Raw genomic sequence first — 25,995 nt, forward strand, 5'->3', positions numbered from 1 at the left:
CTCTCTCTCTCTCTCCCTCCCTCACCCCCACCCTCTCCCTCTCTCTTTCTCTCTCTCTCCTTCTCTCTTCTCCCTCCCTTCCACTCTCTCAGAAAAAAAAAAAATCCATGGAAAAAATATCCTCGGGTGAGGATTAAAAAAAGAGAGAGAGACTTCCACAGACAGGGAAGGGTAATAAAAGAAAAAGTATGGCAGACAATCAGGTATAGCTGGTGCCTGGGTGAGTGGGGAGAAGCTGAAAAATGGAGAGCAGTAGGTGAAATTGTGGATGGCCCAATATTGCAGATGAAGAACATTAAGCTTTATGCTATTGACCTATGCTGTCCAACACGGGAACCACTAGCCACACGTGGCTACTGAGTTTGAAATGTGGTTAGTTTGGATTGAGACGTGCTATTAAATGTAAAATACACTCTGGATTCCAAAAACATAATACCAAAATAAGTAAATAAATAAATAAGTTAAATGTCTTAGTAATAATTTTTTACTGAACATGATGAAATATTTTACTTATATTGGGTTAAATAAATTGAAATGAATATCTAATTTTACTTTTTAAAAATGTGGCTACTAGAATATTTAAGATCATATATGTAGTTACAGTATATTTCTACTGGAAATCCATGGAAAAAATATCCTTGGGTGAGGATTCCCCCCCCCCCCCCATGGATCATATATGTAGTTACAGTTTATTTCCAAAGTATATGTATAGCACTGCTATAAATAATAAGCCGACAAGGTTTGGGATACAGTGATATAATCCAATCTATATTTTAGAAAATAATCCTGACAGCAGTGGAGAAAATGGGCTGGGAGAGATCAGAGGTCAGGAGTCAGCTGCAAAATTTTAGGTTCCAGGTATTGAGAAAAGTAGAATAGACAATCACTGGAAATACAAAGGAATAAATACAAAAGATACCTATGCTCTATTATCAATAGGTTTTTTTTTTATCAGTAGGTTTCTGAATTTGAGTACTGATTTGCCAGTTGGGAAGGGGGTGGGAATGTCTTCAGATTTTGAATTCTGTCTCTGGTGTGCTTGGTTTCAGGTGTCAGTGGAGCATTTTTTTTGAGAAAATGTTCTGTATGAAATCAGGAACTATGTGCCTGCTGCTGGGAAGGCAATCTGAAGCCAATCTTTGACAAAGATCCGGAACTGACACCAGAGGGGCAGATGAGCTGTTCTGGGAAAGTAGAGAGGGTAATAAATTCAAGGAGTTAATTCAAGATCTTATTTTAGGAATGAGGATTCCTGGCCCAATAGCTCATTTGTGAACTGAATTCTTACTCTAGACATCAAATTACAATCACAGATATGATAACTGATTAAGGCCAAGTAATCCAGTTTGTCAGAATGATATAATTTGTTTAGAGGTGAAGAGAACTGAAAAGGTGGGCTGAGTTAATTAGAAAGGCTTTGAATGCCAAGATAGAGTTTGCACTGAATATAGAAGCTATTTCCTTTAATTCGCTGTAATCATCTTATGTCTCCATTAATAAGTCTGTCAGCACACAGTCTAGCTTAAGTGTTTCCTTTGACCCAAAATCCAATTAAAACCATTATTAGATTAAGATAATGGTTACATATCTGAAATGGCTGAGCAAAAGGCTGAGAAGACTAAAGGGCACAGAAGATTCCTTTAGTTGTACCATTTATGTAGAAATGGCAGTTTTATGAAGTGGGAAATAATCAACTAGAAAATATTTATGATTTTTATATAATATTTTATGTTTTCCATGGACTGTTTTTCTAAAGTGAAGAGTTAAGAGAGGAGAACAAATAATTCTGGTGTATCTCACTTAAATGTATATATCACTTGAATGTATCTTTTTGTAAGAAGAACATTTAAAAAAATTATTTTAAAATTATAGTTACAGCCCGACCATTGTGGCTTAGTGGTTGAGTATCAACCTACGAATCAGGAGGTCACAGTTCAATTCCCATGTCCGGGTTACAGGCTCAATCCCCAGTGGGCAGCGTGCAGGAGGCAGCCAAACAATTCTATCTCATCGCTGATATTTCTCACTCTCTTTTCCTCTTTGAAGTCAATAAAGATATATGTATATTTTAAAAATTATAGTCACAGCCCGACCCTAGTGGCTCAGTAGTTGAGCATCAACCTATGAACCAGGAGGTCATGGTTTAATTCCCAGTCAGGGCACATGCTTGGGTTGTGGGCTCAATTCCCAGTTGGGGTGGCGCAGGAGGCAGCCAACCAATGATTCTCTCTCATCATTGATGTTTCTCTCTCTCTCTCCCCCTTCCTCTCTGAAATCAATCCTATATAATAAAAGACTAATATGTAAATTGTCCCCTCAAAGGGGAGTTCGACCAGGGGGCGGGGGCAGGCCAGTTGGCCCCTCCCCCGGCTGGCCTGCCCCTGATCAGCCCCCCCTCACCCCAATCAGGGCGGGCCAGCCAGACCCCAACCATGAACAAATTCATGCACTGGGCCTCTAGTAAAAATGTATTATTTTTTATTTTTTTTAAAATATATTTTATTGATTTTTTACAGAGAGGAAGGGAGAGAGATAGAGAGTTAGAAACATCGATGAGAGAGAAACATTGATCAGCCGCCTCCTGTACATCTCCTACTGGGGATATGCCCGCAACCCAGGTACATGCCCTTGACTGGAACCGAACCCGGGACCTTTCAGTCCGCAGGCCCACGCTCTATCCACTGAGCCAAACCGGTTTCGGCAAAAAAATGTATTTTTAAAGATTATAGTTACTGGGGGCGGACTGGAGGGGATCAATGGGGGAAGAAAGCAGACATATGTAATACTTTCAACAATAAAGATTTAATAAAAATAAATAAAATATTGCATGAAAATACTAATCCTATCTTTCCAATTGCATATATGGTGACCTGTGTAGTTACAAAAGGCTCTCCTTAAAAGACTGAATGAAGCCAACATCTGCCTGAGTCTCTCCAGGACTCTATCAGCTATCACCATGATGTTGCCATTCTTCTTAAAACCTTTCCAACTACACTGATCTTCAGATTGGCATGAAATTAGTTACAAAGCCAACATTTTCCAGAAAAAAAGTGATGCCCAAAGAATAAATACTCAATTTCAACTTTAGTATAAGCATCAGTGAAGAATTTGGCTCTGGCATAATTTCAAATATTAAGTGTTATCCTAAGGTAACAGCTTTATTCCTTGCATCTTTGATAGTCTTAAGGCATTTTACAGGATCTTCATCCCCTAATGAAGCAAGATGGTTCTACAGGATTATTTTTCCATCAGTGAAACATCTATCTACTAGGATGGGTACTTGATAGTGAATTGAAACTCCAGAGGAGAAACTAAGAACCTGGTTGGATCACAAGAGTTAAATTATAAAAGTAGCATGAGACCCTCTGTACTCAGAGGGTTAAGGATCTGGTTTTACACTTTCTGCAGCAACTATTCATCTAATGAGGAAGCTGGTTAGACAGTATTTATTGCAGTGCTACAGCCAGCTTCTTTTCAGATGCTGAGGTTCTTCTTCAATCTATAATCTAGAGTTCTCCAAGTCAACCTTATTTGTCTAGAGCAGCGGTTCTCAACCTGTGGGTCACGACCGCTTTGGCGGTCGAACAACCCTTTCACAGGGGTCGCCTAAGACCATCCTGCATATCAGATACTTACATTACGATTCATAACAGTAGCAACATTACAGTTATGAAGTAGCAACGAAAATAACTTTATGGTTGGGTCACAACATGAGGAACTGTATTTAAAGGGCCAGAAGGTTGAGAACCACTGGTCTAGAGGCATTACAAACTCGAAGCCTCTAGAGCAGCAGTTCTCAACCTGTGGGTCACGACCCCTTTGGGGGTCGAACAACCCTTTCACAGGGGTCACCTAAGACCATCGGAAAACACATATATAGTTACATATTGTTTTTGTGATTAATCACTATGCTTTAATTACGTTCAATTTGTAACAATGAAATTGGGGTCACCACAACATGACATGAGGAACTGTATTAAAGGGTCGTGGCATTAGGAAGGTTGAGAACCACTGCTCCAGAGAAAAATGAGATCAGAGTACAAATTCAATTTCTATCCAATGTAACAGATCACATTTGTATCAACATTTCTGAAGCCTCAACTATTTGGGCATTAAGAACACTCTCCTGTGATTCGAACTGTGAAATGTATCTGCAAATAATTATCCCAAAGGGAACAAAAAAGCAGGATTATTGAAAAAATATATGTAACAATTGAGCTATTCACAAAAGTACAATTTACTTTGACTAACAGTCTTTTCAGTTCTCTAGAAGTGAAATTATATAAATTACTAGAGGCCCGCTGCACGAAATTCATCCAAGAGTAGGCCTTCTTTCCCTGGCTGCCGGCACCAGCTTCCCTCTGGCACCCAGGACTCGAGCTTCTTTCTGGCCGCCAGCAGGCACCTGGGACCTGGGCTTCCCTTGCAGCCCCAGCTTAGTCCAGAAGGACGTCTAGTCTAATTAGCATATTATGCTTTTATTATTTTAGAAGATGACGTTCTTCCTGCTGTAACAAGCAAGTGATATATTCCCTTTGCAACAAGTTTCCCCAAAGCATTAATAACAATACTCTGCATTAATAACAATGAAATCTGCATTTCTCATTCTCCAGAAACCAACCCTACCTCAAGAACTCAAGACCTCTAAGCAGAACAGTTAAGTCAAAAGCTGAAGCAATAAAGCTGAAAGGATGGAAAGGAAGGTTCGACCCTATGATAAATGGAACTTATAAGCAAAACTAAAATTCTGCAAAAAACGAAAGGGAACTATCTAGGAGAGTTAACAAAACTCAAATATGAACAGTTCATTTTATGTTTTAGAATTCCAAACAAAATAGTCCTTTCTAGCTTAGTAAACATGAAATTACTTAATTAATCAAGTTAAAATGAATATGCATATATACACACAGTCATACCTACTGTCTACAATACTTCATTAACTAGAGATAGTAATTTCCAGAATATTCTGGGCTGTTGCTTTGTCTTAAAAAGCAGTGAAAATGCTGTAAAGAGGATTAAGAAATGATACAGTGAAGGCAAAGAAACTCAAAGTCAACCTTTTAAAAATAAAAATGTTCTTCCTCTAACTTTAGCTCTTCTGTTTAAATACCAAATACTTAATGTGGAATAATGTGTTTTGGCTCAACTGTGGCTTGGGGACCTTGGGCATCTCACAGACTGGGGTATGAATCACTGCCTCCCTACCACACAAACTGCAGAGTTGAAGGTGAAGTCACAGAATAGGTCACTTCACTCCTTTGAACTGCAACAGTACCTTCCTGAAATGCTAAATGCTAATAGCAATGTTTTTAGGACAGGAGGAAGCAACAGACAAATCATCTGGGAGCCACACTTATGGTAAGCTATGAACAGTAGAGGAAGGGCCCTTAGTGTGATACAGAATTAAGGGCTTCTATTAATGCTGAGGTTGGTTAGTTTCTAGGTATTAGGAAATGTAATATAACACTGATAACTTAACATTGAAATAAGAAAGTAACAGTAATTAAGTCCAGCTATCTGAAGGGTGCCTATTTGTATTGGCCCTTTAAGCTAAGAGAAAATTTTCCTGTTTATAAGATTAGATCTAGAATTCTGGTCTTAAAGGTTAACCTAGTATTAAAAAAAAAAAAAAAAAAAGCAAGCAAGAAAGGAGTCACATGTAGCCCAGCTCAAAAATGCCTTTTTTTAAAAAAATTTTATTTTTAATCCTCACTTCAGGATATTTTTCCATTGGTTTTTAGAGAAAGTGGAAGAGAGAGGGAAAGACAGAAACATCGATGTGAGAGAAACACACTGATTGGTTGCCTCCTGCATGAGCCCTGACCAAGCCCCGGCCAGGGAGGAGCCTGCAACCAAGGTATGTGCCCTTGACAGAAATCAAACTCTGGACTCTTTGGTCCGTAGACCTACACTCTATCCACTGAGTCAAACTGGCTAGGGCAAAATGCCTTTTAAAAAAATTTATTTTTTAATTGAACTTTTTTTAAGAGAGAGAGGAAGGGAGAGGGAGAGAAGGATACATTGATATGAGAGCAAAACATTGATTGGCAGTCTCCTGCATACCCCCTACTTGGGATGGAGCCACCAACGTGGGCATGTGCCCTAACCGGGAATCGAACCTGTGACCTTTTTGGTGCACAGGACACCACCAACCCAACTGACCTACACTGGCCCTCTTTTTTTTATTTTTTAAAATATATTTTTATTTATTTCAGAGAGGAAGGGAGAGGGAGAGAGAGATAAAAACATCAATGATGAAGAGTCATTGATTGGCTGCCTCCTACACAACCCCAACTGGGGATCGAGCCCGCAACTCGGGGATGTGCCCTGACTGGGAATCAAACTGTGACTTCCTGATTCATAGGTCAATACTCAGCCAATGCACTATTCTGCCTGGGCTTTTTTTTCTTTTTCTTTTAATATATTTTATTGATTTTTTTATAGAGAAGAAGGGAGAGAGATAGTGAGAAACATCAATCAGCTGCCTCCTGCACACCCCCCACTGGGTATGTGCCCGCAACCAAGGTACATGCCCTTGACCGGAGTCGAACCTGGGACCTTTCAGTCTGCAGGCCGACGCTCTATCCACTGAGCCAAACCTGTTAGGGCTTTTTTCTTTTTTTAATGAGAACATAATTCCTTTGAATAAGCCAGCCTAGTGAACACTTACTTTCTAAACACTACTTATGTTCCCCCATATGTTGTTTAATTAAGTAATGGTCTTTGAGTGGTAGGACAAGTAAATTTTTTAAATCCTTACCCATGGATATTTTTTAATTGATTTTAGAGAGAGAGGAGGGAAAGGGAGAGAGAAACATTAACTGGTTGCCTCCTGTATGCACCCCAATCAAACCCACAACCTGGGCATGTACCCTGACCAGGAACTGAACCCACGGCCTTTTAGTGTACAGATGATGCTCCAACCACTTAGCAACACCAGCTAGAGAAGGACAAGTAATTTTTTCTCCATCTTTTTATTTTCCACACTTTCCCATTTTTTTAGTAATGAGTACATGTTACCTTCATGGAAGGGATGACAAAAACTATAAATCCAGTTGGAACTACATTATACACTTAAATTCAATATTAAAGTTACTCAACATATTTTATTGAACACTTTCTATGTGCAAGACATGTGGCAAAAGGCAGCTAAGAAATTTACATATAATAAAAGATTTCCTGCCCACAGGAACTTAAAATCAAGTGCTGGTGATTGTGGTACAGAAAGAGGGTTTGGAGAGGTTCAAGATAAATGGCTATAATAAACCAAAGTACATATATATCAATAAAAACAAAAGCAAGGAAGATCAGGTTACAACTAGCTGAAAGAATCAGAAAAATATTCAAGTTATAAAAACTTGAGTTTGGGGGAGGAGGTTGAAGAGACAGGCATTTCTGGCAGTTACCTATGATTGTGACTAATATGGATACAGTACAAATCAAGTAATAAAGGTGAGGTTAGAGCTTTAAGAGCAAAGAAACCTGCCCTCCAGGTAAATGCTTATTACACCACTAGGGGCCCAATGCATGAAATTCGCGCATGGGGGTGGGGGAGTGTCCCTCAGCCTGGCTGGCACCCTCTAGCAATCTGGAACCCCTCGCTCTTAACTGCCTGCCTGCTCGCTCCTTACCACTTGGCTCGCCACTCCTTAGTGCTGCCACAGAGGCAGGAGAAGCTCCCACCACTGTCGCTGCGCTCGCCAGCCATGAGCCGGGCTTCTGGCTGAGCGGCGCTCCTGCTGTGAGAGTCTACTGACCACCAGGGAGCAACTCCTGCGTTGAGCATCTCCCCCTGGTGGTCAGTGCATGTCATAGCGACCAGTCATTCTGGTCTTTGCACTGTAATGGTTGCTGGGCTTTTATATATACAGATGGCCAGGAACTTCTCACTAGCAATCAGCTCAAACAATGCACTGCAGGAGTTAAGGCTTTTAGGAGGTCCCCAGAAGGAAAGGGCTGGCCTAAGGCCACCAAAGTCCTTGTGGCCCACAGACTAGTTCAACAAGACTCAATGAGGCCATCATTGCTTTAATTATGGGGCTTTGCTCAATTATTAGCCTAAGAACAGCTAATAACTAAGTAGTATTCAAACTCAGCAAAAATCATCTCAGTAAAACAAAGTTTAAAATGGTCATTTTTGACTTGAAAGGTAGTGTACAGAGATTGGGCAAAAGCACAGCAGATAGTTTTGGAGTTGTTATAGGTAGTTAAACCTGAGCAGGGCAAGGACAATGAATCAGATGCAGAAGGTCACCAGGGCGGAAAGCCCTGGGTACCTAGCAAAGGGCAAAACTGGAAAAACAAGAGGTAACCTCATGAGATTCCGAGCCCTCCCCCACACACATACACACATTTTCCTCCCTAAATATAACATCTAGACCTCAGTTGTACTTCAGCTCCAGGTCCCAAAAAACAGCAAAGCCAGACAAATGGCTACCTTAGGACTAGCTGCACTGACTCAGGACCCCCTGCCCCAGCACTGACCAATCAGTGGAGACAGTGACCCTGAAAGAACTCACCTGGAAACTGATGAATATTCCACTGAGACCCTCCCTTGAGACCTCCCCTAAGATTCCCACCTGTAATAAACAGCCTCAATATAAGGGACCCAGCTTGAGCTCTGTCCCAGGGGAGCACGCCCATACCATTCCCTTCCCTCTCTCCTTCCCCCACAGGCACGTATCCCCTACACTCTAAGGAACCCCACCAGACTTGCAACCAGGGGAGCAGTGGGCAGTAGCAGTTCATCCCAGGCTAACCCCCTGAACCTCCACGGCCCCCTTTTCCCTGACTTCCCAGTGAGCCAAAGCAGCCCAGGCTAGGCTTTTCTGTTGCTTCTTCTATGCCCTTCCTTGTTTCACTGTTCTAAATGTGTTTTTGCTGTGGCCAATAAATTCTCTCTTGCTTTGCTGCACTTTGTCTCTTGATTGAAATCTTTCCTTCAAGAAGTTAAAAACCCAGGTCTCATCATCTTGTTGGCAAGAGTCAGATCTGGGTTCAAAATCTAGCTCCAGGACTAGGTGTCCTTGGGCAGCTCTCTAACCCTCAGTATTTTCACCCATGAATGAGAATAATATCATGGGCAACGCAAGGTTGGTGTGAGGAACTGAATAATGTGTTAAAAGAGCCTGCCACAGTGCTCAGCTGGCAGCTAATATGTAATAAACTAGAGGCCCAGTGCACAAAATTCATGCACTTGGGCGTGGGGGTCCCCTCAGCCCAGCCTGTGCCCTCTTGCAGTCCAGGAGGCCTCGGGGAACCCACGGGGAGCAGGCCTAAGCCATGAGTCAGACATCCTTAGCGCTGCCGCGGAGGCAGGAGAGCTCCTGCCACCACCGCTGTGCTCGCCAGCCATGAGACCGGCTTCTGGCTGAGCAGTGCTCCCCCTGTGGGAGTGCACTGACCACCAGGGGGGAAGCTCCTGCATTGAGTGTCTGCCCCCCTGGTGGTCAGTGCGTGTCATAGCAACTGATCATTCTGCTGTTCAGTCGATTTGCATATTAGCCTTTTATTATATAGGATGAGTTATGCCTGTCTTTAAGAAGTCCAAATAACAGCATTTGGAGCAGTCTAGCCTGTAACAACCAGAAAAAAGTATTTGACCCGTATTTTTAGGCTACAAGCTTTACAAGCACTGGTTTGTGATCACAACCAAAAGATAATTCCCACTACCAGATAGTGTATAAAAGATGAGTTCTCCACTCATCTTTCCCAGTCACACATCCACCACCATTCAATATTCCATTAAACATTTAACAATAACATTTTTAAAAATTTTTTTATATATATATTTTCATTTCAGAGAGAAAGGGAGAGGGAAAGATAGAAACATCAATGATAAGAGAGAATCATTGATTGGCTGCCTCCTGCATGCCCCACACTAGGGATCGAGCCTTGCAATCCACACATGTGCCCTGACCAGGAATCAAACCGTAATTGTCTGCCTGGTTCATAGGCCGATGCTCAACTACTGAGCCATGCTGGATGGGCTTTTTAAATATATTTTTACTGATTTCAGAAAGGAAGGGTGATAGAGAGAGAGACAGAAACATCAGTGATGTGAGAGAATCACTGACTGGCTGTCTCCCACACACTCCATACTAGGGATCAAACCCGGGCATATGGCCTGACCGGGAATCAAACCCTGATGTCCTGGTTCATAGATCGACCCTTAACCACTAAGCCACTCTGGCTGGGCCAACAATAACATTTTCAAGCACTAGGGAACATATATTTGTATCCACAAAATACACAAGAAAAAAAATCACCTGTACTTTAAATAAATGAATTAGTTTTCTTTCTCCAGAATCGACTCTGAAGTAATTTTATTTAACAAACTAGAGGCCCAGGGATTTGTGCACCGGTGGAGTCCCTTGGCCTGGCCTGCGGGGATCAAGCCAAAATCAACTCTCCAACATTCCCTGAGGGGTCCTGGATTGTGAGAGGGTGGTTCTCGGATGACGCACCCCGGAATTGGGCTCCCTCCTCTCTGGTTCCGGGTACATCACCCGAGAACCACAGCTGCCAAGTCACCACAGCTCAGCAGCAGGACATCTGCCACCTGGTGGTCACTGTGCATCATAGCTACCTGTCAGACGGTTGGATGGTCAGACAGTCGGACAGTCGGTTGCTTAGGCTTTTTTATACATACACACACACACACACACACACACACGGGGCCCGGTGCACGAAATTCGTGCATGGGGGCGTGTGTGTCCCTCAGCCTGACCTGCACCCTCTTCAATCTGGGAGCCCTCAGGGGATGTCTTACTGACGGCTTAGGCCCGCTCCTTGTGGTTCTCTGCTCTCTGCAGGGCCTGCCTGCTCCACACCGCAGTGACTGCCAAGCAGGCCGTGCTGGGTGCTGCCTGCGGGCCAAACTTGCCTGTTCCCCGGTCACCACAGTGACGGCCAAGCAGGCTGTGCTGAGAGCTGCCTCCTACCTGCTGTCAGTCTTCACAGAAGTGATGAGGTTAATTTGCATACTCGCTGATTGGCTGGTGAGTGTAGTGGAGGGACGGTTAATTTACATGTTTCTCTTTTATTATATAGGATAGATATCTCTTAAATGCCTACTGCCTATTATGTGCCATGGTTCAGATTTAGAAATTTCTCATTTTAAATGGGAAATCTTATAACAACTAGTAATATATAAACAGGCCTAACCATTTTCTTAGGTCACTATTAATCATAGCACCTCTATCATGACTTTTTTCTTTCTCCCTCTCCATATTGTAACCCCCTTCAGGACTGAGTTTCTTTCACACTGCTAACCATCTTTTCATCCTTGGGTGTTAACCTGGTAACTGGCACAACAGTTTTCGATTCTTACTGCACATTGAGATTACTTGTGGAACCCAAGCCCCACTTTCTGAGTCAGCATGCTCAGAGTGGGCCCAGGCCTTTTAGCAAAATATGAAAACCAAACTGCAGAGGAGATTCTAATGACTCACTGTTAGAACATTCAGGACTTAGTAAAGGCCAACTGGACACAAATGTCCTTCAAGCCAGGTGATTCTGTCTCTGAAAGCCTCTTGAACCAAAAATTCCCTGTTTTCTATTCCCAAACTTGATCCTTCTCTTGCATTTCCTAATCCAATTAATGGCAGTCTAACCCACATACACCTCAAGGCTAGAAACCTTAAGGAAGCTATCAAATTCAAAATCTCAAAATCAACTTCAATTCCTCTTTCTCTTTCACCCTCTCTTGGTCCTGCTGATTCTATGTCTGCAGGCCAACTACTTTTCACTGCCCTAGTTAAAGCCCTTTATAGCAAAGACTATTTCAGTAGCTTCCTGATTGGTCTCTTGCCTCCTGTTCTCCTATTACATCCTCTACCATTTTTTTAAACAAGATTGCTATGTCCATATTACTCTTCTAGTCAAATAACTTCCATATATATAAACTTACTTACTTTTATATATAAAAACATTCTTTAGAAGGTACACAAGAAACTGATAACACTGGTTCTTTTGGGATAAGAACTTTGCAGCTAGGAGGTCACAGTGACAGGAAAACTTTACTGTGCACCCTTTTTAATTTTGAATACCTTTTGAATTCTGTACCATCTGAACCTGCTCTTTTCAAAACAGCCAAACCAAACCCAAATCAAAAGAAGCATAAATGTTTTTTAAAAAACATTTATAAAAGCTATAAATGTTTATAGCTTCCTACCAAAAAAGCAAAACGACACCCAACTCCTTAACATGACGATTGTGACCTTCAACAATTTGGTCAACCTATATTTTCTAACATCAATTCTCAACTGCCCTCCCACCCCCACCCCACCCAGTCCAAACTACTCTCTTGCTATAAACATCTACAGTTTGGGGAATCTTCTTCTGTGCTGTTGCTGACCCCTCAAACCAGACAGCCTTACCATTCTCCTCCTCAATTGCCTCAATTTACCCATCTCCTAAGGCCTGACTCCATGCTTTCACAAAAATCTAATGTGTGTGTATTCTTTTATACTATTCCTGTGTATATGTGCCTTTCCCACCAGCCTATGAAACTTCAGGGCTGAAATCTGTTTTGTTCTTGGTCTTCTCCACAGCACCTGTCAGAGACTAGCAGGAAACAACCAGTAAACAATGAATTCAGTTGACTGTACTGAAAAGTTAGAATACCAATACTCTGGTATACCAACTATTATGAAGAACTCCAAAAAGAGAATGAACTCATTATCTAATCCTAGAGTTCAACAAAGTATTGTGCTCTGGGTCAAAGCTGGCTACAAGACTCTCCTCTCACAGTCAAAAGAAGGCCTGATTGAAAGAACCTTGAATAACAGTCTGGAGATGACAGCACTACCTGCTTTCTTTGACACTTATTGGCTGTTGAAGACTGGCCAAAACACTTCTCTAAGCTTTAGTTTTCTCATCTGTGAAATAAGGGGCAGAAGGACAAATTCTCTCAAGAGTTCCTTTTTTTAACATCTAAGATTCTGAGATTCTAAGTCACACTCCAAGAAAAGGGAGCCTGTTTAACCTCCTGATTTAGATGGAAAAGCTTTTCTCCTTTAAGCCTGTAACAAAAAGTCAGGTTAACCATTTTCTTCAATTTGAAATTTTGATAAAAGTTATAGATCAGTATTAATTGACTTCAGTAAATTCAAATTACCTGTAAATAAATTTGTATGTATAAAATGTATTCACAAAACAAACTAACCTTGTTATCCAAAGACCGCTGATTGATTTTTCAGTGAATTCAGAGTACATGAGCATGAAAATCAATGATAAGATCAAAGCTGCCGCTAAAGAAACAAGAGAAGTGGATTTTTTCAAACAACACACACATAAGACATCCCTGTTTAGATTTTCTTATCTCATAGAAACACTAATGACCATATTAACAATTAGTGGTCAACCTCAGGACACGAACAGTTTTCTAGCTCTTATGCAAATAGCTCAAATCTATTTTCTTATTCAAACATTGATGTGAAAACAGCAGCACTTCTTGTTTGCTTCATTCAGCACACTAACCATTTGCATCTATCTCAAATGACAACACAAATTAATCCTTAAGTAAAAAACTTGCTGGATGATGGCACCCTTGAAAGATCAAAATGTACAATCATAGTAGTATGAAAAGAAAAAATTTCCCTTTCTTTTCAAAATAGACTGTTAATGAGTAAAAAAAGAATCAGTGCACAAATGTGTTGGAATTGGTCTGAGTCAAAATAGTACTGGATCCTTCAACAGAAAGCATTCTTTGTAGTAAGTCACTTGTAGTCTCTGGCAAAGTTTTTGCAGTCATTTTGTAGTCCTTGGGATTCATACCAACAACTCAATCAATTCTGGAACTATTCACCAGCAACAAACTTATTTACCTCAAAAACAACTGATTAAGAACCTAGCAAATTATAAATTGTCAACTATGACAGACTCAAGATCAACAATAAGCTTATTGATGAGAGCAATTTCATAGTAATTAGAAAAGTATAAATTAGCATAATCTTTCTGGAGGGATCTATTCTAGTATTTATATCAGAGGCCTTGTAAATGTTCATAGCCATTGACACTCAGGAACGCCTCTTTGAGGAACTTATCCTAAGTAAATATTCAGATGCAGACATGTTTATTCTAGTGTTACTTGTGACAGAAAATTGGAAATAATCTAAATATCTAAAAATAGAGTACTGGTTAGATAAATAATGGATTATACTGCAGTGAAGTATGAAGCAGTTATGCTTATCAGTATGGAAATATGCTAAATTTACACAACATAAAATAACATCATAGAGAAGAACACATAATGTGTAATCTTCATTTAACAATGTATATACATAAAATTGTATATACACAATGGCTGAGGAAACCACACCTATAGCTTGAGTTATGAGTTACAAATGTTTTATATTGTGCTTTCCTGAACATGTGTTACTTTTTTATACTTTTATACACAGAAAGCAAAACCACTTATTTAAAAACACTAAACATGCAGGCAGGGAATTTAGGTTCAAGTCCAAGATATGATACTAGCTGTACTGACCTTATGGATGAGTCAACTTTATAGATGAGGGAACAAACAGATTGAATGGGAAGAATAGCAGTTATTTCATACTTAAAAGATTAAGTAAGTCCTAGCTCAGTGGTTCTCAACCTGTGGGTCGCGACCCCTTTGGCGGTCGAACAACCCTTTCACAGGGGTCGCCCAAGACCATCCTGCATATCAGATATTTACATTACGATTCATAACAGCAGCAACATTACAGTTATGAAGTAGCAACGAAAATAATTTTATGGTTGGGTCACAACATGAGGAACTGTATTTAAAGGGCCAGAAGGTTGAGAACCACTGCCCTAGCTGGTTTGGCTCAGTCGATAGAGCATCAGCCTGTGGACTGAAAAATCCTGGGTTCGATCCCAGTCAAGGGCATATGCCCGGGTTGCTGGCTCAATTCCCAGTAGGGGGCGTGCAGGAGGCAGCCAATCAATGATTCTCTCTCATCACTGATGTTTCTCTCCTCTCCCTCTCTGAAATCAATAAAAATATATTAAAATAGCCAAAACCGGTTTGGCTCAGTGGATAGAGCGTCGGCCTGCGGACTGAAAGGTCCCAGGTTCGATTCCGGTCAAGGGAATGTACCTGGGTTGCGGGCACATCCCCAGTAGGAGATGTGCAGGAGGCAGCTGATCGATGTTCCTCTCTCATCGATGTTTCTAACTCTCTATCTCTCTCCCTCCCTCTCTGTAAAAAATCAATAAAATATATTTTTTAAAAATATATTAAAATAAATTTTAAAAAGCTACTATTGCTCCCCAACTCCCACCTCAATCCATCCAAAATCCTGTTTGGGATCTTATTCTAAAACATTTAGTATCTTTTCTTTTTTAAATTTTTAAATGAAATTGCAAGAGCTATGCCACTTGCCAACTTACATTTAAATGAGTGTGTGTTAACAGCCCCACACCCTCTGCAGTGGGTCAGCTTTTGCAAAAAGTCTTGATTTACGATGCAATTCTGTGAATTGTTTAGTAATAGAAAAAAACTGGATCTCGGGGAGATAGAAAACTATCAGATTTTTAAAATATCGAACAATTCCCAAACAAGATAGAGTACTAAGTTTTATTACTAACTACATGAAAAATAATCCAGGGCCCCAATTCTTGTGTGTGTGTATCATCCTTGCGCAGGGGCCATGCTAATCTTCTCTGTATCGTTCCAATTTTAATATATGTGCTGCTGAAGCAAGCACCCCCAATTCTTAAAATAAGACTTTGAAAGGGAAAATCACAAGGCACTCCATTTTTCAACTGGCTAGAATTTCTGGTTTGAAATGTCAAATTTATTTGAAAAGAAAATATTAACTTACTTTCCCAAAGCATTTTCCTGAAAATTCTGAATCTAAAGCCCCAGGTGAGGCCCCTCTAAAAAGCACAGGGACCTAAGTAAAATGAATTTGATATTTAGCTTGAATCTGACATAAGCGTTTATTCAAAGGACACAGTTGTAGGTCAAATACTCTAACCTGATATAGTGCCTCTTGAGTCAAACAGGAGTACAAACTCCATTTGGATACTGTTGCAACCATTCAGGTTATGTATTGCCCAGTTTCAAAAAAGCAGTGCTAAAGTTCAGGGGTCAACCTCCTCCCATCCATGTCCTCTCCCTGCCACCAAAACCAACCGTAGTCCCACCACCACTGATAACATCTGCTTCCTACCTTCTGCTACAACTTTTTAAAAAAATATATATTTTATTGATTTTTTACAGAGAGGAAGGGAGAGGGATAGAGAGTTAGAAACATCGATGAGAGAGAAACATCGATCGATCAGCAGCACACTCCCTACTGGGGATGTGCCTACAACCAAGGTTCATGTCCTTGACTGGAATCGAACCTGGGACCCTTGAGTCCGCAGGCTGACACTCTATCCACTGAGCCAAACCGTTAGGGCCTGCTACAATTTTTAACCCTTTCACAAAAATATATTTTCTGAAAAGTATAAAAAGTCATGCTTTAAAAATTAACTTGCTCTACAAAAAAGATTCATCTAGAATTCTTTAAGGATATTAACAAATTGAGAGAGAACCTGGAATTTAGGAAAATTTAAAACTAAATTTGAGAATCTCTAGATTAAAGATTATAAACAAAAACAAAATAATATTGAATGTAAACTGTAAAAAAAATTTTTTAAAGAAAAGAAAACTTGCCATGGGGATAAATCTCATTCACAGCATGGTGTCTTAAAAAAAAAAAACCACTGTGGTCCTAGCTAGGTGGCTGACTTGGTTGGAACGTCATCCTACCCACCAAAAAGGTTGCAGTTTGATCCCTGGTCGGCTTGATATCTCTTTCTCTCCTCTCTCTAAAAACCAATAAAAACATATCCTTGTGCCCTAACTGGTTTGGCTCAATGGATAGAGAGTCGGCCTGCAGACTGAAAGGTCCCAGGTTCGATTCCAGTCAAGGGCATGTACCTTGGTTGCGGGCACATCCCCAGTAGGAGGTGTGCAGGAGGCAGCTGATTGATGTTTCTAACTCTCTATCCCTCTCCCTTCCTCTCTATAAAAAATCAATAAAATATACATTAAAAAACAACATATCCTTGTATGAAGATTTAATAAAAAAAGAAAAAAGATTGTGAACAAAGGAAAAGTAGCTCTGAGAGTATAACAAATGAGGAAATGACTTTAAAAATAATGTGCCTTATAAAAACCTATGAAAAAAGTACAATATATCTACACAGCAAAATGAAAAAAATATTAGGGAGCAGGAGTTTTAAAAAAGATAACAGCCCTAACCGGTTTGGCTCAGTGGATAGAGCGTCAGCCTGCGGACTCAAGGGTCCCAGGTTTGATTCCGGTCAAGGGCATGTACCTTGGTTGCAGGCACATCCCCAGTAGGGGGTATACAAGAGGCAGCTCATTGATGTTTCTCTCTCATTGATGTTTCTAACTCTCTATCCCTCTCCCTTCCCCTCTGTAAAAAAAATCAATAAAATATATTTAAAAAAAAAAATAACAGCAACCCAGCCGGCATGGCTCAGTGGTTGAGCATCAACCTATGATTCCCTGTTAGGTTACATGCCCAAATTTGCCGGCTCGATCCCCATTGTGGGGTGTGCAGGAGGCAGCCGATCAGCGATTCTCTCTCATCATTGACGTTTATATCTCCCCCCCTCCCTTCCTCTCTGAAATCAATATATATATTTAAATAAAAGAAAAAATATAACAGCAGCATTGGCTGGTTTTGCTCAGTGGTTAGAGTGTCAGCCCCCGGATTGAAGAGTCTCGGGTTCGATTCCCAGGCAAGGGCACCTACATCAGTTGCAGGCTCGATCCCAGGCTCCCAGGTCAGGTGTGTGTGGGAGACAACCAATCTATGTCTCTCTCTCATATTGATATTTCTCTCCTCCCCCCCCCTTCTTTCTTAAAAAATCAATGAAAAAAGATCTCGAGGTGAGGATTAACTAAAATAAAATAAAATACAATAAAAAACAGCAAAGTTCTTCTGTCCTTATAAATAAATAAGGTCTGTAACCTTATTTATTATAGAATGACAGATCAGAAAAGTCAGGCAACAATTAGTGAGTAACTTTTTTTTGATCAGTGGCTTCTTAAAACGCCGCTATCTCTATGAATCCTAAAAGGTTCTTTTACTAAGCTCATTACTCTCACATTTCCTTAACATTCCACAATTTTCTCCTGAATGTGAATAATCACATAGATTATTATAAAATCAGGTATATTTAAAGCACTGCTGGTCTTGGAACTTACATATCTGATTGTTGCCATTAAAATATATTTCCCTTGTAGAAAATAATTATATTAGAACTATATAAAAATGCATTAAACACTATATTCCTCATAAAGTTAGAGTTACAATATGACCAGAATGATCCATTTGTAAGTATATACCCCAGAAAATGGAAAATATATATTCACACAAAAGCATATACATGAATGTGTCGTAGCAGCACTATTCACAACAGCCAAAAAGTGAAAATTACCCCATATCCATTAATAGATGAGTGAACAAAATGTGGTATATCCATACAATGGAATATTATTCAGCTATAAAAAGGAATGGAGTACTAATACATACAATGTGGATGAACCTTGAAAATAGTATACCAACTGAAAATGCCAGACACCAAGATCAAATATTATATAAGTCCATATATATGAAGTGTCCAAAATAGGCAAACCTAGAATCAGAATCTACTTTCTGTTGTCAGGAATTGAGGGAGTGACTCCTAATTGGTAGGGAGTTTCTTTTGGAGTGATGAATATGTTTTGAAACAAGTTAATGGTGGTGTCGTACAACCCTGTGAATATAAGAAATGCCACTGAATTTTTTACTTTGAAAGTTGAGTGATATGGCAGGTGAATTATTATCTTGATTTTTAAAAATTCAATCAGGATCCTGTCTACAGGCAACAGGTATATCAGGCTAAAATTTGACTTTCAAAAAATTATAAATATAAAAAAAATAAGACTGGTTTCTTGATGCAGTTTGAAATCTAGCTGAGGGAAATTCCACAGAGGACTTTTTAAAAGGCTACAATTAGTGGCCATACACACTCTCCCAAGGTGACTACTTTGTTAAAAGGACAACTCACTTTCAGATATGGAGGTTCTACCAAATACACTAAAATTATCATGGACTGTTGGAAAACATCAAATTCTACCACATCTATTCATTTCCTAAATAAAATTTTGATCTTGACATTGTTCATGTAATCCTTATACCTTCCAACAACTACTTTTTAAAAAATATATATTTTATTGTTTTTTTACAGAGAGGAAGGGAATGAGATAGAGAGCTAGAAACATCAATGAGAGAGAAACATCGATCAGCTGCCTCCTGTACACCCCCCACTGGGGATGTGCCTGCAACCAAGGTATATGCCCTTGACCGGAATCGAACCCGGGACCCTTGAGTCCGCAGGCCGACACTCTATCCATTGAGCCAAACCGGTCAGGGCTCCAACAACTACTTTTAAGACTGGTGAGCCCTGACTTGTTTGGCTCAGTGGATAGAGCGTCGGCCTGCAGACTGAAGGGTCCTGGGTTCGATTCCAGTCAAGGGCATGTACCTTGGGTTGCGGGCACATCCCCAGTGGGGGCTGTGCAGGAGGCAGCTGGTCGATGTTTCTCTCTCATCGATGTTTCTAACTCTCTATCCCTCTCCCTTCCTCTCTGTAAAAAATCAATAAAAAAAATAAATAAATAAAGACTGGCGTTACTCACAAAAACACTTGGCCACAATCCAAATCAAGTCCAAAGGCTAAAATATGAAATTGCTGTCTTTCTTTCTTTTTTAAGGTTTCAAGTTAAATCAAGCTTAAATCAACATCCCACACTTTTATAAGAATTACTTTACAGCCTTAGCTAGTTTGACTCAATGGATAAAGCATCGGCCTGCGGATCGAAGGGTCCCAGGTTTGATTCTGGTCAAGGGCACATGCCCGGCTGCAGGCTCAATCCCCAGTAGGGGGCATGCAAGAGGCAGCCGTGACTCATTGATGTTTCTATCTCCCTCGCTTCCTCTCTGAAATCAATAAAAACATATTTTTAAAAAAGAACTACTTTACAACTCAATATTCTAAGATCAGAATTTACATGGCACAGACCATGCTGCCATTCTTTAAAAGAAGAGATTTCAGTAAACTGTGGTTTAGTATGCAGGAGCTTTTGTTGCATTTTAATTATGAGTCCTAAAGTGAATAAAGAAGTTGCGAACACACACACATACCCTTAAGTAGAAAAGGCATTAGAAGGATAAACAATAGCTGAAGTCAGACTGGTTTTGAATTCATATATCTTGTCAAGAAAACTTAACCAGTGTTGTTACGGAAAGGGCTGGGACGGGGAGTCTTGGTGCTAGCCCTAGTTCTGCCATTAACTAGCGGAGTAACCTCAGCAAAGTCATTTGATCCTCTGTAGGCCACCGTTTTTTCATCAGTAAAATGAAAGAACTGGACTCCACAGTTACTAAGTCTTAAACTCTCATCAGGCTTTAATTCTATTCTTAAATAGCTTAGGGCTGTAGGAGGCCCAGTAATTACACACTAGGCAACTCCCGCAATTACACACTAGGCAGTTCTGATATTTTTGTGGACTTAGGCATCCATACTATATAGAGTAAGAGAACTACTAACTACAGGGAAGAAGGAAAAAGAAAAGTGCAAACAGCTCCTGCTGGTTCTGGTTTACTCCTGTTGGACCTAATAAAGAGAAAGCACCTTGGCCAACTTTCCATTGAATAGGAGTGGTTCCTATGTCTCACCACACCCATTATAGTTGGTTTTTCCTAAAAGAAATCCAGTGGGACTCTAAAAAATGCCGAAAAGCATCAAATACCTTTAGTCACTGCATGACTAATAGAACAGATCAATTCTAAATTAAAGAAATAAAACAGCTTTCCCCTTCTATACAGAAAAAAAATAACAGCTTTTATTCCACAGTCAAGTAGCCCTAGATGACCAGTGAGTTCCACAGATACTTAGCAATAAACAGTGTCAATCCAAACAAAATGAATTATCTATAGAACTAGAAAGTTCAAAACACTGAGGTTCAACATAGCATGATCATTCAACATAACCTTTTGATACAATTCAGTTTAAAACTCCAACTTCCAGAGTAAAAAGCAGTATTGAAGGCTTGCTGAGATTCATCACCTCTTTCACAGCAAGAGATCATCAGACCTGTGATGATAGAAGGCACCATCATAAGTACTGGTTTGTGTAAGTCAAAGATCAGATAAATGAGGCCAACAGAAGTTGTTTCAGGTGGCTTCCAAGATGACTTTCCAGAAGAGCTCCAAAACAACAGGACAGTCCTAGAGAACCTGTCTCCCCCTGATTTGCACAGAACACACACACACTTTTAAAATAGCTCTTTGTCAAATATAGTTGAAGAAGCCTGGCCACATTCCTTTCAGGAGGGATATAAAGCTGTGGTTTAAAATCTGGAACCCATGCTTGGACCTCTAGATAGTACATGGATGGACTTCATGAAGTCAGTAAATTCCCTGAATGAGCCCTTGGGCACTCAAAAATTCTGAGAGACTATACACAAGCGGAAGTTATGAACCACTGATTTAAAGCCAGATATAACACAGAAGAAATCTACTGGAGGTGTCCATATGAATAAGACAGGAAGTAATATCTGCTATTTGAGGTGCAAAATAACAAAGGGTGCCGTCATTTCAAAGCAAAACAAAATACGATCTGATGGTCAGAATTCCTTGAGGGTCAGAGAGTCCACTCCCTTCATCCTTTAGTCTAGATGAGGAAAATGAGCTGAGAGACTTTTGCCCAAAACCACAGAATCACAGGGCTAGTAAGTTGCAAAGTTGAGTACCAAATTAGGCTAGGTTTCTGCCAAGATGCTATGTTGATACTTTTTTCAGAATGGGTTTGAGCAAAATTTCACAAATCTTTCACAAAAGCCAGCACATAGCAAATCTATAACGGGGAACTTTTGTGGCTCATTATCCCCTATCCTGTTGCACTATGACTGCAATTTGAAAAAGCAGCACAGGTCACAAGCTCATTGAGTGAAGCACTTCTAAATGTAATGGAAAAAGACAGCCACTGACAGCCTTTTAATAAAGATACTGAATCAAGGTCAAATTGACGTCAGATTTGTAGCATTTCAATCTGCAAGCTCCTCAACCTTCTAAGGAGTCTGTCTTCCTCTTTTAAAAGTTAACATCTAGAGTGTTGCTTAAACATTAAATGACTTTTTCAACCCAGGTAATGGGGCCATTTATAAATTAAATTGAGAGCAACCTTTCCAGTTCCATGTTCACAAACAGTACATGTAGTAGAAGCAAAGATAATAGGCAGTTATTCTGGGATCAAATTAAAAAGTAATTATTGTCATAAAAAGTTACAGGACCATTTGTTCCAATGCCAAACTCTGCCTGAGCATATGAAGTTTAAGGTAATCAAAAACTCAATCTCACCTGAGAAGTGAAACCAAAGTGACATTTGAACCCAAGTTCAATGACAGCATGTCCTTCAATTTCAAAGTGGTTTATTAAAAGACATGTCATGGCATAGGATTCTATGGCATATACAGGGTCTTTAAAGACGTACATTATGGTAAAGTTGGTGATCTCTATTTAGCCCTTTCTGCAAGCTCTCGCCCTAGTCTCCCACCTCCAAAGGTGTAACAGGAATAGGCCTTGGGAAGCACCTGTGGCCTCAAAGGCTTTAACCAGTTCTCCAGGCTTTCTTGGCTGCCGTCTAGAAGAAGGTCTGACCATTCTATTTTGGGGCAAGGAGACTCTTCCTCCACCCTCGGTGACCTCAAGTGGGCAAGGACAGTTTGGGGTAAGGCACTGTGAGTGTTTTTTCGCCAGGCCGGGGGCCCCCACTGAGAGACTCGGGAAGGCTCGGAAAAAGGATGGAGATCTGGTCGCAATCGAGGCGGCAAAAGAATGCGGCTGGGCTGCCGGGCTCACGACAGTCTGTCTGCTCGGGATCCAGCGGCCCCAGGCCGGGCCGTGGCGTCGGGATCACTCGAAGCAGCAGAGGTTTCCCGGGACACGCAGAGGGAGGGCGGAGGGAGGGCACAGGAGCGAGGTTACGAGCCTGCAGGTGTCTGCGGGGGGAGGGGACGAGGTCGTCCAGGGCTGGCACAGCCAAGTGACTAAGCGTGCGGCTCTGAACTCGAACAAACCGGTCCCATTCTCAGGCTGCATGACCTTGAGTTCGTGGCTTGACCGCTCTGCGCCTCAGTTTCCTCGCCTCTAAAATGGGGGTTGGCCAAGCGGAAAACGCACCTCGGAGCGCTTGGCACGGCGCCTGGCACCTCGTAAGCGCTCCCGACATGAGAGCTACTACTGGCTCTCGGGCTCCGCTCGCTGCCCAGAGAAAAGAGGGAAGTCCCGAGCAGGGGAGTCCCCAGAAGGCGGATTCCGGGCTGGGGGGGAGGGGGGGAGAGCCGGGCCGGGGGACTCACCAAGTACGTCCGCTGAACGGTGCCGGGCCACGAAGCACGCGTCGTCCCCGTAGCACGCACCCTTCTTGAGGAGGCCCTTACGGAAGTCCTTGCCAAAGCCGCAGCTGGCCGTCACCAGCCCGTAGTCGCCGCCGCTGCCGCCGCCGCCGCCGCCGCCGGCCCTGGGGTCGGTCTGCGAGAGGCCGCCGAGCACGGCGCGGGCTACCAGCCGCCCGTACGAGAGGACCGAGAACATCGCCGCCGCCGCCCCCCCAAGGAGGCGGGGGGCCCGAGAAGCAGGAGGACGCGGAGGCCCGGAGCCGGTTCTCTCTTCAGCCGCAGCCGCGCCGCCGCTCGGGCGCTCCTCAGGGCGGCGCGCGGTCACTGCCGCCGCCCGTGCCCGTCTCGCGGAGCCTCGCACACGCCCCGCCGCGCGCACGGGAGCCAGAGCGAGGTCAAAGCCGGCGGCACCTCCGCCTCAGCCCAACTGGGGTCCCGGCTGCAGCCACCGCTGCCGCCGCCATCTTCCGCTCCACTAGCGTGTTCCGGGCCGCGCCGGGAGCACCGCCCCCCTCTGTGGGCCCGCCCACATCCCCGCCCATTATTCGCGGCTTTGCCCAAGCCCCGCCCCTCGGGCTCGGTGCCCTTCGCAATCACCCAGGTCGAGAGTGCGCAGAGGGTGTGGACGCAATGTCTCCTGGGAGTTGTAGTCGCTTTTTACTTCACTGCCTAGTATCCAGGACTTCGAGGATTTCCCCTAGAAGCGGGACCTAAATTATTGAGAATTAAGGTGGACTGTTTGAAAGTTTTCTCCCCTGTTTTAAGCATATCTTTTAAAGGCTATTGTTTTAAATAACGCCACCATTCCTTTAAAGAAAAACCTGAAAGAAGCTAGGATCAGGTCATGAATATTATTCTATAGTATATACATTAAAGAAATTGAAGTACACAAACCTAGTGACACCTTCAGAATTTATATACTGGAAGCACTAGGGCTGGCAATCTGGAAAGAAGAGCCGTTTTGCATAGTATTTAGGAAAATTCGAGAAAATGTTGTATGTCCCTATTAGAATGGGAGAGGGGGCGTGAGTGTGGGCAAGTAGTGACAGAGATACAGACACGGCCACTGCAGATGTTATAGAGAAGTGTTTCAGACTTCGTAGATGATTCTGCCAAATTGAGAATAAATAATTCCAGGCCCCAAATTTCGTTGCCCCAAATCTTAATTTTCTTGTGGATCCACCTGCAGGTCTCCCAACCTCTGGCTTGGGTGCCGGGAGAGGTGGCGCAGTACCAAAGACTTGAGAGGGTATGGACGCCTTTTCCTTTCTCCTTCACAGCGCCACCTCTTCTTGTCCAGAGGACAGTCCTTGGCAAGAAAGGCAGCTCCCCTACTTATTCTTTTGTTAGTTCTCAGCCCACCACTGACATGACAGTATCCTTTTCCAGATTTTTTACTATTATTTAAGCAACCTTCTTCTGAAATTATTTAGGTTGAATAATAACTAAATTTAATGAGATTTGCTCACCAAATAACAGGTTCGTATGTGTGTATGAATGTACATTCAGATTATATACCATGCCTAGGGGTGCTGTCCATAATCTAGCTTTTACACTTCATTTGGTGTCATGGGACGACCCCTTCACTGAAGGCTCCAGCCATGCTCACAGCTACCTTGGGCCTTAGCTCTTGGTCTTCCTTCTACCCACTAGAATGTAACTCCATTATCTGGACATTTGGGCACACAGTGAGTGAGTGAATGAATGAATGAATGAATGAATGAATATTTCACTAGATCCTAAGCTTTCCAAGGGCAAGGATCATTTGCCATTGTATTATTAGATCTAATGCAATCCCTGCCTGGCATGCAGTAGGGTATTTCGTAAATGTTTGTTGAATAAAAGAATAATTGAATAGGAACCTTAAATAATATAAAACGTAATGTTTTTTGAATAAAGGAATGATTGAATGAATGGGGTTCACAAATAAAAGAAAATTGAGATTAGATGCAAGTGATCCAATTTGGAATGATTTTTAGTTTTATTGAAACATAAATATAGTCTGGCTGGTGTGGTTCACGGTTTGATTCCCTGTTAGGGCACATGCCCCAGTTGTGGGCTCCATCCCCAGTAGGGTGTGTGCAGGAGGCAACCAATTGATGATTTTTTTAAAAAATATATTTTATTGATTTTCTACAGAGAGGAAGGGAGAGAATAGAGAGTTAGAAACATCGATGAGTGAGAAACATCGATCAGCTGCCTCCTGCACACCCCCTACTGGGGATGTGCCTACAACCAAGGTACATGCCCTGGACCAGAATCGAACCTGGGACCCTTCAGTCTGCAGTCTGATGCTCTATCCACTGAGCCAAACCGGTTAGGGCCAATTGATGATTTTTTCATCATTGATATTTCTATCTCTCCCTCTCTCCTCCTCTCTCTGAAATCAATAAAAAACATTATATATATGCCGAAACCGGCTCAGTGGATAGAGCGTCGGCCTGCGGACTAGGGAATCCCAAGTTCGATTCTGGTCAGGGGCATGTGCCTGGGTTGCGGGCACATCCCCAGTGGGAGATGTGCAGGGAAGCAGCTGA

General features: G+C 41.8%; 1 protein-coding gene and 1 pseudogene across 2 annotated transcripts in view; both read right to left on the bottom strand.

Moving 5' to 3' along the window:
• Positions 1 to 23,967, bottom strand: part of PPTC7 (protein phosphatase targeting COQ7) — a 45,801-nt gene extending 21,834 nt beyond the window's left edge. The window contains exon 1 of one of the 2 annotated variants that reach the window (XM_036353465.1): positions 23,420 to 23,967. In XM_036353465.1, coding sequence (XP_036209358.1) covers positions 23,420 to 23,654 — 235 coding nt within the window. In that variant the 5' untranslated portion in view covers positions 23,655 to 23,967. The remainder of the gene's footprint in view (positions 1 to 23,419) is intronic. The other variant, XM_036353464.1, reaches the window with a different exon arrangement.
• LOC118678667 lies at positions 15,586 to 15,698 on the bottom strand (annotated as a pseudogene).
• Positions 23,968 to 25,995: the final 2,028 nt, after the last annotated feature.

Source organism: Myotis myotis, unplaced genomic scaffold, assembly GCF_014108235.1.
Source record: "Myotis myotis isolate mMyoMyo1 unplaced genomic scaffold, mMyoMyo1.p scaffold_m19_p_20, whole genome shotgun sequence".
Taxonomy (NCBI): domain Eukaryota; kingdom Metazoa; phylum Chordata; class Mammalia; order Chiroptera; family Vespertilionidae; genus Myotis; species Myotis myotis.